This window comes from Symsagittifera roscoffensis, chromosome 2 (genome assembly GCF_963678635.1).
Source record: "Symsagittifera roscoffensis chromosome 2, txSymRosc1.1, whole genome shotgun sequence".
NCBI lineage: Eukaryota > Metazoa > Xenacoelomorpha > Acoela > Convolutidae > Symsagittifera > Symsagittifera roscoffensis.
In genome coordinates, this window is record NC_087063.1 from 45521063 (window position 1) to 45536699 (window position 15637).

A 15637-nucleotide genomic window follows, 5' to 3' on the forward strand; every position below is an offset into this window, starting at 1 on the left:
AATGTTGGTTGATACAAAAACGTCACGCCAATTGTTAATCTGTAATATGTTTCTTGCAGGTTGTAGCGAGGGACAACTGAAAATTAGGTGTTCGAATGTTTCGCATTCTAATCTACAATAGAAACATTCGGGGGCATTCTCGAGAAATAAAAACCACCGCTTTTCTCGATCTTTAAAAACAGCGTATGCAAATTTATAAAGAAAGTTTTTTTCCCATACATCAAGCATTGAATTTTTCCAAATTTTGCCTGTAAATTTAATCATTTCTTCTTCTGAACAGAGGTAACGGTTTGCTGCAAAACCCAAGCGGGAAATCGCAGCTCGATGAAAACTACAGTTTTGTAAGCAGAAATAATAAACATCTCGCGAATTTGTCTGTATTGTTATAATTAAACGGCTATTGGTACTGTTTGAAAATATTGCTAAAATCACTTGAACTTATTTCAATAGAGATGTTCGTATTTCTCAACAAATTTTTGATTTCTTTCGGTAAAATTGAATCTGTTGGTAATAAACTATTTTGATCTGACATATCAGAAGCAAAGAAATCAATAATTTTCATACTAAAAAGTTTAATTTGTAGACATGGTAAGCCTATCCCACCATCTAAGATGGGGTGATATAAAACTTCTTTTCTTATGTCGAGTCTGCTTGTTTTTTTTCAATTCTGTATTTAATAATTCTTGGCATTTACTAACAGTATCCAAGTTAACTGTAATATGACGAGCCAAATGAAAAAACTTAGGGAGAACAAAAACTGACAGTGTTAATGATTTGGCCCTCAAAGATTTACTTAGTGAAATTAACCCGCGAGGTTTTTGAATTTGAGAACTCAACAATAGTTTAATATTTTCAATTTTTTGGGAAGTGTAAGACAAGACACCAAGTATTTTTGTTTCCTTGACTGTTTTATAGGGTGATAAATCAGGTATGGAAAGCACTTCGCTTTTACTTATGTTAATCATCATTTGAGTTTGTTTGCAAAATGTATCGATTAAGCGAAACAACCTGTCAATACATCGGATTTTGATAAGGCAAGTTATGTCGTCTGCATATGAAACTAGTTTGGGGCACAATATCCCGAAACCTTCAATTGCTTCTGTAGACTCAACTGCTTGAAGAAGGGGTTCGATAAAAACTATGAACAAAAATGCGGAAAGAGGGCTGAATTTTGAAGCTGGCTGATAAAAAACCATTTATCTCAATTACTGCTTTTGAGTCTAAATACAAAGTTTCAATATCTCTAACTGATAACTCATCAAGGTTTAACCCTTTCAAAATTTTGATGAGAAGTGATCTCTCAACTCTGTCAAATGCTTTAGAAAAGTCTAATTTTACAGCACATGAACCTCGGGTAGCCAATCGTTCTGGAGTAATCGCTTTTTTCAACTTTCGTATTGCTGTGTGCATTTGTCTTCCAGGCAAATACGCGTGCTGATGGTTTTTTACAATTTTGCAAAGGTCTTTTTTAATTCGATTACAGACTACATGGGCAAAGATTTTCGCGTCAGTATTCATAAGGCTGATGGGGCGAAAATCTTGTACTGCTATGGTTTTTTCAGATTTTGGGAGCAATTTGATTATTGCTAAATAAAAACTGTTTGGAAGTTTTCCACCATGAACAAAATGATTAAAAACTTTAGCTAAAATTGAACAACACGCATCCGTGAAAGTCTTGTATAGCTTAGAAGTAAGGCCGTGTGGTCCAGGCGAGCTTTTCAAATTCAATTTGTTTATAGCCAAGTGAATTTCATCTTCTGTAAAGTAATTATAGCCATCATTCTCATTTTTTCGAGTTTATTTTTTGATAAAAATATCTTTAGTAGTTGATCGGAGTCTGTTGTAGAACTATTTGAAAAAATATTTGAAAAATACTTTCGAAATTGATTAAGAATATCCTCATCCGTATGATAAACGTTCTGATCCACTTAAATTCGCTTGATTGAGTTAATTGTGTTCTTTGATGTCCATTGACTACAAAATTTAGGAACACCCTCGAATGTATAGCTGAGAGTTTTCCGAATTTTTCGATAATCTGAAAAAAAATTTTCCTTGAAAACTTTTTGAAGATGTTCCAGCACCAAATGATATTTTTCAATCAAGTTAGGGTTCGGACCTTTTCCGCTGTGAATGCAATCTCTGAGAACATTTTCGTGATGATTCAATAATTTAAGTTCTTTCTGATCTACACGCTTTTTGTTCTCTTGAATAAACCTCAGAAGGTCACAAAAATTGTGCTTAAAGTTTTCGTAACTACTTGGTGATTCATTTTCGTAAAAGTTTTTTAGATCTTCACGAATTAAGCTGGCGTTGTTGTTTAAAATTTCTTCATTTAATTTCCAGTAGCTAGGGCCGCGCTGATACAAGTTAGATGGCTTAATAAAAACGTGTAAGAGTAAATGATCAGAAATTGATATTTGAATGCTTTGCATAGAGTCATACTCTGTTTCGAATTTTATGAAAACATAATCTATGCGTGCAAAAGTTTTATTTTGTTTGTCATAATGTGTATAATCACAAAAATCTTTCTTGAGTGCAAAATCAACAAAACCAAAACAGTCAAGAATTAGTTCCTTGAGTTGGGTAAATCGTTTGATACGTGCATCATTTAACTTAAGTATTGAAGAACTGTTAATATTATCACAACTCAGCGCATTAAAGTCACCCATCATGATAATTTTCGATTTGTTAGGTAAAAATTTGATGCTTAATTTCAGGGAATTCAAAGTTGCTCGGAATGAAATTGGGTTCGCATAAACGTTGATAACAAACCAATCAAGTTTGACAAACTTTAACAATTGAAAACCTGTACTTGAAGCAATTCTTTTTGCAGGACTCAAGTTTGATGACCATAACGTTCAGAAACCACCAGATTTATTTGAGCCCGGTATGAAATCGAATAAAACATTATATTTATCCAGTAAACTCAAATGTATATTTGTAAGTTTCGATATTTTTGCTTCCTGAATGCACAAAATGAAACTGGGCGATTTTTTTAAAACTTGGCATTTTTTGATAAGTGAGTATAATTTAGCTGGATTTCCTGTGCTAAAAATATTAACGGAAAAATATCTGGTTTTTCGCACATAGAAATTTTTGCTAAATTTTCCCTCCAACCAAGTCTTCTCCGTTATTTTTAGATTTCATTTTTGGCCCTCTCTTCCGTGTTAAAACTGACCAAAAGGTTGGTGAAGTTTCACGCTCTCTTTTTGTAAGCATTCTTCCGTCAGAGGAACATTTTCGTTTGTTATTTTCGATATTTAAATTGTCTTTTTTTTCTTTTGCTGAGTAAGAAAGAAAATCTACGACCTGATTGTTGAGAACCTCATCCTTTTGTTTTTCTTCGCTTGGAGTAGCTGCACTGTTTGTTTTAGATTCATCAATCAAAACTCCAGATGGTGGTGCTTCAACATTCTTATGTTCTTCATTTTCGGTACCATTACAAAACTTATCGCTTGTTGTTTCGTCATCGTTTTTCTCGTCGCTGGCATTATTGGAGCTTGGTTTTTGTGGGTAGTGATTATTTGGATTTTTGGTTATTTGGTTCCCTATGTTGCACCAATCATCGTGATGACCTTTTTCTTGGCGTCCAGAAATCTTGCATTTTTGACATTCATGTAGTGAAGGTATGTGAAACGAGATTTCTACACCTTCCCACGTTTTGAAGCCATCCATTCTCGATTTGTATGACCAGTCCTTCAACTTTTTCTCTTGTTCTTCGTTTTGTATTTTAACTTCTAAAATTGCTCTTCCTGTGTAAACATACTGACCCGGTTCAGTTACGATACAGGTCTCACGTTGGAATATGGGGCTATGAATTATGTCTTCTGGCAATTGGAGAATTAATTTCGCTTCGATATCGTTGCATACATAAGGCAAGTTCGACAATTTGATTTTTGCTAGTTTAGGGTAAATGTTCTTGGGTCTATGAGACCTTAGAAAGCATCCCATGGGAAATACCGTCCTGTTAAGTAGAATGATTCCTTCGCTTTTGATGCTAGTTATGAATTGCTCTGCTTCGGGGGGAGCAATAACTGTCAGTGTATGAAGTTTGCGGTCATCTTTCGTCACGGTTATTGTTTTTGAGATTGTCATCTTCTGTTGCATTGTTGTGGGGAATTGTTTAAGTATATCGGAAGCACAACTTCGATATGCCTGCGCCAGATTTTCAGCTGACCTTGCAATTTCTTTCGAGATTGGGGGGATGATTTTGATTATTTGGATTTGTTTTGTTTGTGTCGTCGATTTGTTTGCTGTTAGCGCATTTCTGAAATTTGTCTCCGTTTTAATCAGCACTTCGTGAGTAATTGGTAGCTGAGATTCCGTCAGTTGTTGTTGACTCATGACTTGGTTTTACTCAATGGGGGGCAAAAAAGCCTTCACCCGGAGATATACTTGAAAAAAAAATAGATTTTTTTCTTTCAAAATGTAGAAATCAGGGGAAACGGACTTTATCCTCCACGGTAATTATCCTCCAGGCGATATCCTCCACCATTATCCTCCATTTCTCAAACAGGGACTTTTTCCTCCATTTTTATCCCCCAATTTTATAAATTTGGATGTTCATGGTCAGCTGCATGAAAAAGATGGGAGCTGTGCGACCAGTGGTTCAAAAGTTATGACCCGAGCCGTAAACAAGCTCAAAATGAGGTCCAAAACTGACGAAGTTGCTTCAGTTGGCTTGAAAATTAACAAAGCTTGCTCGTAGAGCTTCCGGGATAGGCCCATTCGCTTCCTCGTGAAAAATAGGTCTTAGAACCACCTTAGACGAGCTTGCGCGACCCTTGGTTGAGCTGCAGGAGCGACTGATCGCCTGGAGGATAATTACCGTGGAGGATAAAGTCCTGTACCCGAAATCAGAAGGCAAAAACATCAACTTTTTTTTGTTTATAAGGCATAATAATTCTCGATTCATTTCTCCGAAAATTCGTTTTGAAGTTTCCTGTGAGTTTTTTGTGCATGTTTTTAAAGTTAAAAGAATTGGACAACTGGTTTTAACTGATTTAATTTTACTTGATTGTCTAGTTTAAACTAAGACCTTCCAAATTTTCGATATAGGTTTTTAAAGTTCACGATCCAGTTGGCCTTTAGAGTACCTGATAATTTTTTTTTCTAAATTTCAGTACTACTGCTAACCAAAGTTTCATTATTTTTCTGAGCAGCTCCTACGATGATTCGACATGCCTAGTGACGAGGTTGCACGGGACGTAGCGCGCAAATTGTAAGTATCAAACTTCAGCGTAACGTTTCGAATGGAACAGCCGTATCAATTTGTTTTTCTTTAGGCGCTATTATATGCAAGTAGAAAGACTGGAAGAAGGATTTGATTTGACCGGACCTGAAATTCCGAGGAGACATTACGAGACCAAACGCAGAGTTAGTTTGTTTTTTGATTTTATTCAAAATCTCGAGCGAAAAAAAGCGAGCAAACAGGCTTACAATAGCTTGTCTGTGCTTAGTTTAAGCCGTTTGAAAAAGTACTCATTTTTTTTCTATCGAAGTCTTAGGCTTCTTTTAGATTCACTGATGATACCAAAAGCAGACAAGACTGCTTGTATCAGGGCGAAACCCTGAATGTTCCGACTGCCTTTTAAGGTTTATGGAGCAGTAATAACATTAAAAAATTAAATGTAATAAAAAAAAGAAAAAAAATTCTAAAATTTGATTTTTTTAAATAAAAATCATCCCCCCACACGCCAATTAAAGTACAAAAGGATAGATTTCGCTCCTTCTAACAAATCAATTATGGCAAATAAGCTTCTTTCAACCAACTTGGAATGATTTCTAAGACGGATTAAATCTCCGCTTACGCGTTATTAGCGCGAAATATATCGCGCGTTAATCGTCCCAAATTGGCCAAAATGGCAATCTTTAAACCCCGTAACTTTACGAAAAATAATCACAGGTGAAATATCTTTTCAAATTTGAGCTCAGGACAACAATACCTTTCGAATGATATTTAAAAATTCCGTCAAAAATGGCTAGTTAAAAAGTCAAATTTGTCTGAAGAAAAAAAAACCCACCCCGAGCACAAATATTCCATTACTTTCGTATCGAAAGTCGGAACAATAAGAATGTTCAGTTTTTGTGTCTCACTGAATGTTACTCTAGTAAACTACACGACTGGTGCAAAAACGGAACGTGGCCAAAAAATAACTTCAGACTTTGAATAAGCCGATAAAAAACGCTTCGAATTATAAAATATATACATATATCAACCATCAATCAAAACACTTTTTTTGTATATTTGTTCAACTGTTTTTTGTATATTTTTAGTGAGACGTTGAGAAAGCGAGATATGAAATTAACCTTCCCTGTTTAGACAGTAATAGCAAAACCAAAACAAATGTAAACAAGACTGCTTGTATCAGGGCAAAGCCCTGAATGTTCCGACTGCCTTTTCAGGTCTATCGAGCAGTAGTAACATAAAAAAATAAATATAATTTTAAAAATGAAAAAAAAAATTTCTAAAATTTGAAATTTTTTTATGAAATCATCCCCCACACGCCATATAAAGTTTAAAAGAATAGATTATGCTCATTGTAACAAAACAATTATGGCAAATTAGCGTCTTTCAACCAATTTGGAACGATTTAAAAGACGGATTAAATCTCCGCTTACGCGTTAATAGCGCGAAATATATCGCGCGTTAATTGTCCCAAATTGACCAAAATGGCAATCTTTAAACCCTCATAATTTTACGAAAAATGGTCACAGGTGAAATATCTTTTCAAATTTAAGGTGAGGACAACAATACCTTTTAAATGATATAAAAAATTCTGTCAAAAATGGCTAGTTAAAAAGTCGAAATTTGTCTGAAGAAAAAAAAACCCACCCCGAGCACAAATATTCCGTCACTTTCGTATCGAAAGTTGGAACAACAAGACTGCTCGTATTTGTGATTTTGTCTCATTTTTAATTTGCTAGCTTGAAATGCAATGCTTTTATTTCGTCATTAGTGTTACGAAAACCTGCTTTTTTTCTGCGTTGAATACAAAACGCTCAAAATGCTTGAAAACACAAAAAATTCGATTGTTTTTAAATCGCTCTTGCTTTTGTTTTATTTACAATCATAATTATTTACAAACTTACAATCAAAGTCTTTTCTCTTAGCCTCCTGTGTACAGCGGAGCAACTTTGCATGATAAGTCCCTTAAAGCATACTTTCGTGATGACTCCATTAAGCACTTTCTACGAGACCTGTCTCCAAATCATCCTGCTGCAAAAGAAAAGAAGTCCTCGAGCAGAACAAAAGCCCATGTTAACGAACTGCAATACCACATGGCCCAAGCGGAGTTCAGAGAACCATTCGATCGTGTCGCCAGTGGTCAACGATCGCCAAATAAAGCTTACAAACTGAAGTAGGTAGAAGTAATTTCAAAGTTTTCAACAATTCGACGATTAACCAAATTTGAAATAATTTTTAGTGTTAAACGACCGCGACCACAATCGGCTTTTCCTAGTGGCATCACCACGTTGCGCAGAACAACGCCAGTGTCAGTTTCGCCTCTTGAAGCCCATAGGCTAGTGAATACAGCAGCAAAATTACTAGTTGCCAGCGAAACAGTCGCTGTCAAATCAGGAGCTTTACAAAGGTCATCTTCTGCTATGAAAAGAAAAGAGGTAAGTTGTTCTCCTAAAAAAGATGCTTTAAAAATCTTTTTGATGCTATGTTTCATCCTGCGCCAATCTTTTTGATATATTTAGGACCAGAAGAATCTCCGCTTACCAGAAGTTGTACGTTACTGTTTTCTTTTTGTCATCACCAACGTGTTTTATTAAAACATTATCGAATTCACATATTTAGGCAGCAAAGCGCAGACGTTCAAAGAGACTCCAAAAGAGGAACTCCGCGGCAAAAAACAAACTTGCAGGCAATAAATTGGATATCAAAGAAGATGAGTCGGAATATGTTAAGCCCTTGACAGTTGAAGACATTGAAATCCAGGTTATTTGAATATTTTAACAAAATTAATTCTTTTTCTAGAAAATGGACAAGGAAAAGAGCAACAAATTTTTTCAGGCTGTTCACGAGGATTCCGTGAAGATTGAACAAGAATACAAACTGTATGTCTACACGGGTAGCAAAAGAGGTCTCGCTCCTGATGTATCGGTGAAACTTAAGTTGCACGGAAAACAAATGGAAAGCAGCTGGATCAAATTGACCGATTCTCTATCAAATAAGGTCAAATTCAGGATTAATCAAGTTAGTTTCAGAGATTACATGTTAAAGTCGGGGCTAATCAAAACAAAATTGATCAATAATCATAATGTTTTGTAGAAAGATGTGTTTTCAATGAATACAGAAGATCTCGGAGATTTGACGGCTATCTCAGTTGCGCACAACAAAGCCGCGCCTGGTATGAATTTAGACATTCACTTTCATATCTATGATATTAATAATAAATATTTATTCTCGGTTGTCAGAATGTTTATTAGCAAAAGGCTGAAAACAAATAACGCATCAAAAGTTGCACCAAAATGCAAGTACTTTGCAGTACTTAATTCGCGGGGTCGAAAATTACCGGGGTTTGGAAATTTTTTGAACAAAAATGGCGTTTTTCATTGCGTGGGTTCAAAATGATCAGGGGGGGGGGTCCCGCAAATGTGGGTCAATTCTGATTTTTAAAAAAAAGGTAAATTGAAGCCAAAAATTTTCTTGAATTTAAAAATTGGCTACTTAAACCAAAAAGGCGATAATTGTTTTGCGTGGAAAAATTGTTATTTTTGTGCATTTGGAGCGTTTATAAATGACAGAATGCAAAATTTCATAAAAGAAAAACTATTCCAGAGCAATTACGGAACAGTCAGAACAAATTTATTTCAAAAAAACTTTATTCGCTCATATTCGATTTTTTCTTTTGGGTTTGCTTGACTTGGACTTTTTTCCTATTTATTTTTTTAAAGAAGATTTATTTTCCTATTTATTTTTCAGAGCTCAATAAGTGTTCGCAGGGCAAAAATTGCTCCCTTTATTTGGTTTTAAAATACCCTTAATTTTTGAAGTCTCAGACGGAGTAGAATCATCCTGGATGAGGAGTAATCAGGTTGGTCTATTTTGAGAAAAACTTCAGTAAAAACACCTTCCGGAAATTGAAAGGTTCCGAAAGCTGTAAGGACGCGAAGTTTGTTCTAAAAATAGGACTATCTGAAAGTATTTTAAAAAACCTGTTGTTTCTTTCCTACTACCTTAATTGATTAAACATCTCTGAGTGCATAATGGTTGTTTTCATAGGGTGCAATTGGCTGCTGAACAAAATAGAAGTTGAAGACACCAGACGGGGCAAGTTGTACGTGTTCAACTACAATGACTTTGTGCCTCACGGAAAGACTAGTGCGATCGGAATGCGGAGGATTGACGTCAGTTCCGTCAAAAATATTGGAAACATCTCTACTCGCTCTACCGAAGGTAAGATTTATGATATATTTCAATTTCCCCGGAAAGTTTTCAATTTTATTACTGAGACTTCCAAATAGATATCTTAATCTAATATGTGAGTGGTTGCACTTCAGTTTGGTTTTTCGTTGGTTGCACCTCTGTTAATTTTCGAGTTCATGGCCCGCGGCAAACTCGTCTTGTAATCGAGAACTAGACTTTTTTCCAGTAAACTACTTTTCTTACAAGAAATTGACCTTACTTTATTATTGAACCATGGCCACTTACAGATGCCTTCCCTTGCTTTTTTTTCAGTTTATATGAAGAGTTTCGTTTGTCTGCTTAAGTTTTGTCGACTTAGGCGCCACATCACGCATTTTTCTTGTGCGGTAGGCAAAAACCATGTTATTTGCAAATGTGATCATTGTAATTTCAGTGGGACTTAATTTTTTATAGATTTTTTAATCAGTTTTTTTTCGGCTCAAAATTTTAGTTTTTCTGAAAAAGTACCCCAACGATTTCCTTTCCGCTTTTTCATAAAATATTTCACCAAATCTAAGACTTTGAGTTCAGTGGATAGAACGGGCTGTGTCAAGCTCTCCTGCATTGAACAGCTACGCCCAAATTGTTTTGAAACAAAAATTGATGAACCTCGGAATAGTGAAATATTTGATTTTAGCCGTTTTTTCAAAATTGTTGAATATTCTCGAAAAATACACTGCGAGGTTTTGGGTTCATTTCAAAGAACTAATGAACGGATTGTGAAGCTCATTTGCTTATGCGATTACGCCCAAAAACTTTTTTGACACCAAAAATTATGGCCCTCAAAAAAGTCAAAGTTTTGATTTTTGACTGTTGTTTTATTCATTTTGACTTTTCTCGAAAACAACCTGCCCAAACCTGCGGTTTTGGTTTCAATCCAATGTTCTGTTTGTGCATTTGCGGGTTCAAAGATCCCATGTGCTTGCGACTACGCCCAACTTTTATTATACAATAAATTATGGCCCTCGGAAAAGTCAAACTTTTTGATTTTTTAACCGTACTTTCGAACTTTTTGATTTTTCTCCAGAAACTACCCTGCCTTACTGATATTTTGGGTTCAATTCATAGAACGGGTTGTGAAAAACACATTTGCTGATGCAACTACACCCAATTTTTTTCGGCAAAAGTTATGGCCCTCGGAAAAGTCAAAGTTCCGATTTTTTGACCGTGTTTTTTTTTGAAAATTTTTGACTTTTCTCGATAACTACCTTGTCAAACCTGGTTTTATGGGTTCAATCGGAAAAACAGGTTGAATTAGTTTCTTTTGCATGAGTGGCTACGCCCAAATTTTTAAAAACACAAAGCTATGATTCCCGGAAATGTCAAGTTTTTGATTTATTGACCGTTTTTTGGACTTTTTCCGCAAGTATCCTGTTTCTAGTTTTTTGGAAACTTTTTGACCTTACGCGAGAACTAAAATCCCAATTCAAAGATTTTGAGTTCATTTGAAATAAATTGGGTTCTTTTTGTGCATGAGCGGCTATGTCTAAAAATTTGACACAAAAAGCTGGGATTCTCGGAAAAGTCTATTTTTGATTTATTGGCCATTTCTTGCAACCTTCCCGAAAACTACCCTGACAATTCTGAGATAAACTGTTCAAACGACAATTCCTGTGTCCGGAACCTTCTCTGCTTAAGTGATGAAGACCTTTTTTTGCAGAAAATACGTTGTGGATTTTGAAACGTTTTTGAACGCTTAGCGTTTTTTTAGAAACTTTTTGACTTTTCTTACAAGGTTTCAATCGAAAGAACCATTTGCGACAAGAGTTCCTACAGAAGCGGCGACTCCTTAAAATTGTTTAAGAAATTTGTTATGTCTTCGCTAGAAATCCAATTTCTCAAATGTTTTTTTTTCTCACTTACTCTGGCAGAGAAACAATTAAGGTTTTGGGCAAAGTCCAACTTTTGAAATAACCAATTTCATCCCGTATCAGTATAATAAATTCCGAAAACATCAAGCAGCAGCAATACCTCCAGTTTTGCTAGACCCCTAGTTATCTTTTATTAAGACATACGAAATTTTTCGTTTGCCGTGTATTTTTTTCAAATTTCTTTTTTTCCGACTTCTTATGTTTTTTATGTTTGTGTTGTATCGCAAGTGGTGCGCAGCTCTTTTTTTCCTCTGTGTTACAAACTTGTCAATTTGTACTTGATATTTCTTTAAAATTTTTGGCTTGATAGCTGAATTAAAATTCATTATCTAAAAGTTTTCGTTGTGAAAGAAGATGAGCCATAAATTATCTCTTTATCAATTCGTTAGAAAGTCTAAACTGCGTTGCTAATTTTAGGGGACTTAGTTTATAGTGAAAATGATTCAACTTGGTTCAAAAGAATTGGACGTGATAATTCTTTCCATCTCGTAGAACTGAAAATAAAATTTAGTAGAAAGAAGTCACTAATTTTTGATTTCTCGCCCAGTTTTTGCCCCTTTTTTCTTCCCAATTCATTGACCAAATTTTAAAAATTCAGAGTATATCGTGGGCACATAATGAGCTATTGTCTCTTTGAAAAATATTAATTGTTTTGCTTCAGTTGATAAAAAGAAGAAGAAGAAATAATAAATCAATACTTGTATACAACAAATGCATCTGAGAACAGCCAACGAACCCACTTGGGTTGCATACGGCTGCTTTTTACTCTAAAGTGACCTCAAGAAGTTTTAGCTTGATTTTGACTGTCAGTGACAAAAAAATGAACGCAAAAATTAGTAGAGTTCAAATAATTTGGTATAAATTTTTCAAAATTAGCCGTAAAACTCTTTTTTTTTTGCGTTTAAAGCTCTCAAGGTTAAAAGAAAACTTTCTGATTGGCTGTCTGAGTTTTCCCATCAAATATGCTTTTGATTATGTCTTTGGATAAGAATCTATTCAAGAACTCCACAGTAAAAAAAAATTTGGCTCTGAAACTTGCTTGTTGTAGGCCCTCGTTCCGGGTTTGTTTAAATAATTTCAGTTTGTCTACGATTAAGTTACTGCTTTTGCTAACTGTGCCTTACCTTTAAAGACTCCACAACACCCGCAGAGCAGGATGGAGAATTTTTTGACTGTGAACACCTAACTGAGCCCACACGGCAGTAACCGGTGAACGAGTCGAAAAAAGGGTTCACTTTGTAGATGTATACTGAACCCAAAAAAAATCGATAAAAAATAGTTGGTTGAAACTCTATGTAGTTTAGCTGATGACTTCACATTATATCAAAATCAAGTGAAAACAAACTTGGAAACCATGTTTTTTATATAAGTCAGAGAGATCATTTAAGCGATGTACCGCTTTTAAAATTTGAGCTTCAATCAAGCTTAGCAACTGTAATAGGACAAAATTATTTTCTTGTAACTAAACGAACAGTTCAGATCCTCGTTGTTTTGAAGAAAAAGTTTGCTCATTAGCTCTGGCTATAGGAATTTTCAAAAGCTCTTTTTTCGATTTTCTGGTATATCGGTTATATACAATGAACTCAACTAAATTTTTTAAAAGATCACTCGCATGCAGTTTGGCCAGAGATTGAAACAACGACTCAAAAGCTCGTAAGCATAAAGCTCATGAACAGTTAAAATTTCTTCATTGCCTTAAAAAGCTATAAAAATCTCCTGATTTTTCATTTAAAAAAGTGATGCGATTTATCTTCTTCTAAAAAACAAATATGTATAAATGAGTGGATTTGTAGCTTACACAGCCGTATATGGGTGTAAAGTATTGAAGGATAGACTTGTAGTTTGATTCATAGTATCTCTTTAACACGCTTTGAAGGACACAAATCTTAGTTTTAAAAAAGATTGCTGATTGGCGACGCAACTTTGCATGAACCGTTTTGAGCTTACGAAAATTAAATTTTGACCTCAGTTTTTTTTCCTATCTGCTTGTAGGATATTTTTGGGAATTTTCCAGTAATGAAGACAAGCTGGAATGCTAAAAGCGCTTTCGGTTTTCATTAACTTATTCTGTTTTTTCGAAGCTTAGACTTAACTTATTTGCCTTTACAAGCTGAGAGATTTATCTACATTGAACTAAATTTTTTCCAAGTTGAACTGAATTTTATCCTAGTTGAACTTAATTATAACTAATTATTGAGATTTGGAAAAATCTGCTCTGAAGATTTGCCCAAGATGATCGTGCACTAATCATTTTATTGCATTCAAATTTATTCGAAAAATAGCTTTTTATGCAATTTTAACATGGCCAATCCAAGCTCTATTCACTAAAAACTTAAGTTCAGAATAATTGATTCTAAAAACGCTGTTTTTCAAATCAATCGGGACAACCAGCACTTCAAGGATAACTTTCATCTTCTGTCTTATGCTTTGATCTGAAGCCCTTTTGTTTGCAAAAAATACTTGATGATCCTCCATGTAATTACATGTTTTTTTTTATTTACAAACATAATTCAATATTTTAATTTTTAGTAGTAAAATAGATTTGTAATCTTCCATATTTCATTTTGAGTCATTTTCAAGAAAAGGAAGTGTTTAAGCTCTGCTTAATAAGGCTGGAAAAGTTCCGTTTTTTTGAATAATTTATAAGTTTGGTATGAATTCATCAATTTTCGTAGATGTCGTCATTTTTATCTGCTAAATGGTATCAGGGTTTTCTTTATGACAAGCTTGAACGTCAATTGAATTTTTTGATTCGATCGATACATCTAACAATATTTGAGGGATATTCGAACTTAATTTTTCACCAATGCTGGCAAAAAATTATTTAGTTTGTTGTTTATTTTAGTTTGAGAAGTAATCCTGTAACCCTTGTTATCTAAAAATTAGCTTGTGGCTGGGTTATTTTTAAACTTGTATCTAAAAACCTATATACTTGTCTTGAGTCATCAAACACAATTTGAAAACTTTTCGTAGTAAAACTTGGGGTAGCTCTTTTCTTTTTTTTTACTTTGAATCTCTCAACTTTAAATCTTTGCATACGTTTTTATCACTGTTTGGGCAAGTTTAAGAAAAACTCGGTTGAATTTTTCTTCAAGTTTTTAAAAAGATTTATTTGAATTGTTTCGCTTAGGATGAAATGATTGCAACTGATTCTTAAGCTTCACGTTGAACCGCTGAACTTTTGTTATCCTTATTGAGGAATGATTTTTTCCTGTAGCTGATTTTGACTTCATTTTTGTTTCCTTGAGTGAAACTTGAAGATAACAATCAACTCAACTAGAAAATGAATTTTGGTTATACAAAAGAAGCGGGCTTTTTTTAAATTATATCTTTGATTTTAAAAAAATCTAGGCTATTCTTTGCCGCTTCCGTGATTTTTGAGGATTTCTGATTGAGAATATCCTTTCCATTTGATAATACGGCATCAAATTTTGTGATACGTTGATTATCACCCGTTATATTGATATCGGCAGAGAGTAATGACGGGAGAGCTTTGTAGTGACAGATTCTCAGGAAGAAAATCAAATTGCTCATTGAAGGACATTACACCTCCTTCTTTTATTGCAATTATTCTTTTTGTTAGCTATGGCTCAAATCCTTTAATTTTGTAACATTTTTTTTGTCCGTTTCATCTAGCTATTTTTCAGTGAAAGATATTTTGTTTGGTGTTGTCTCAAGACTGCCTATAAGCTCTTTTAGTTCTTCGTGATTGTTTTTAATAGATCTAGTACTTATTTTTAGTAGCTTCCAACAGTATTCAACAGAATTTTTAGCACTACTAGTGCTTTGTTGTCTTGAAGATACGATATCAATGCTTACAGAAGTATATCTCAACGTCATTCAATGAGTTCTGTAGTTGTATTCCTCCTTCACTTAGACCTCTTATACATTGCCTCTCTTATAAATTGTTCGTATCCCTGAAGTAAATGAATCTCACGCGCGTCCATGCAGACTCTACGGGGTCATCTCTTTTCATCAAACTGAGACACTTGAATCTCGGTGAGTCAAAGTTTCGAATATTTTAACGTCATTCATCGTGGAAATTAAAGTTTTTTTTTCTGAAGAGATTTACTTTGCCCATTCCTCTTGCGAAGCAAACGATCATAGTTCGTGGTTGGTTTGTTTTGTAGCAGTCGGTGGGCAATTGATATGTCTGACTCCGATACATTAGCTCCTGTTTCGGTGGTTATTTTGGTGCCCATGGCTATCTCAATACTTTATTCATTGCTTTCATGAAATCTTCTCCCGTTTTTATCGACGTCTGGGTTTTTGGAAATTCCATTATTCACACTTTGTCTCTGGGGTTATATCTTTCGATCAGCTCAGCTTCACTACGAGCTCTTAAGTC

At 34.6% G+C, this 15637-nt stretch overlaps 1 protein-coding gene across 1 annotated transcript in view; it reads left to right on the forward strand.

The window, feature by feature from the left end:
- Positions 1-4992: 4992 nt before the first annotated feature.
- Positions 4993-15637, forward strand: part of LOC134838931 (uncharacterized) — a gene marked incomplete at its 3' end in the record, with an annotated part of 36652 nt that continues 26007 nt past the window's right edge. Inside the window, 9 exon segments of the mRNA XM_063854283.1 lie at positions 4993-5221; positions 5286-5376; positions 7114-7361; positions 7428-7623; positions 7708-7737; positions 7808-7948; positions 8024-8206; positions 8282-8360; positions 9236-9409. Coding sequence (XP_063710353.1) covers positions 5181-5221; positions 5286-5376; positions 7114-7361; positions 7428-7623; positions 7708-7737; positions 7808-7948; positions 8024-8206; positions 8282-8360; positions 9236-9409 — 1183 coding nt within the window.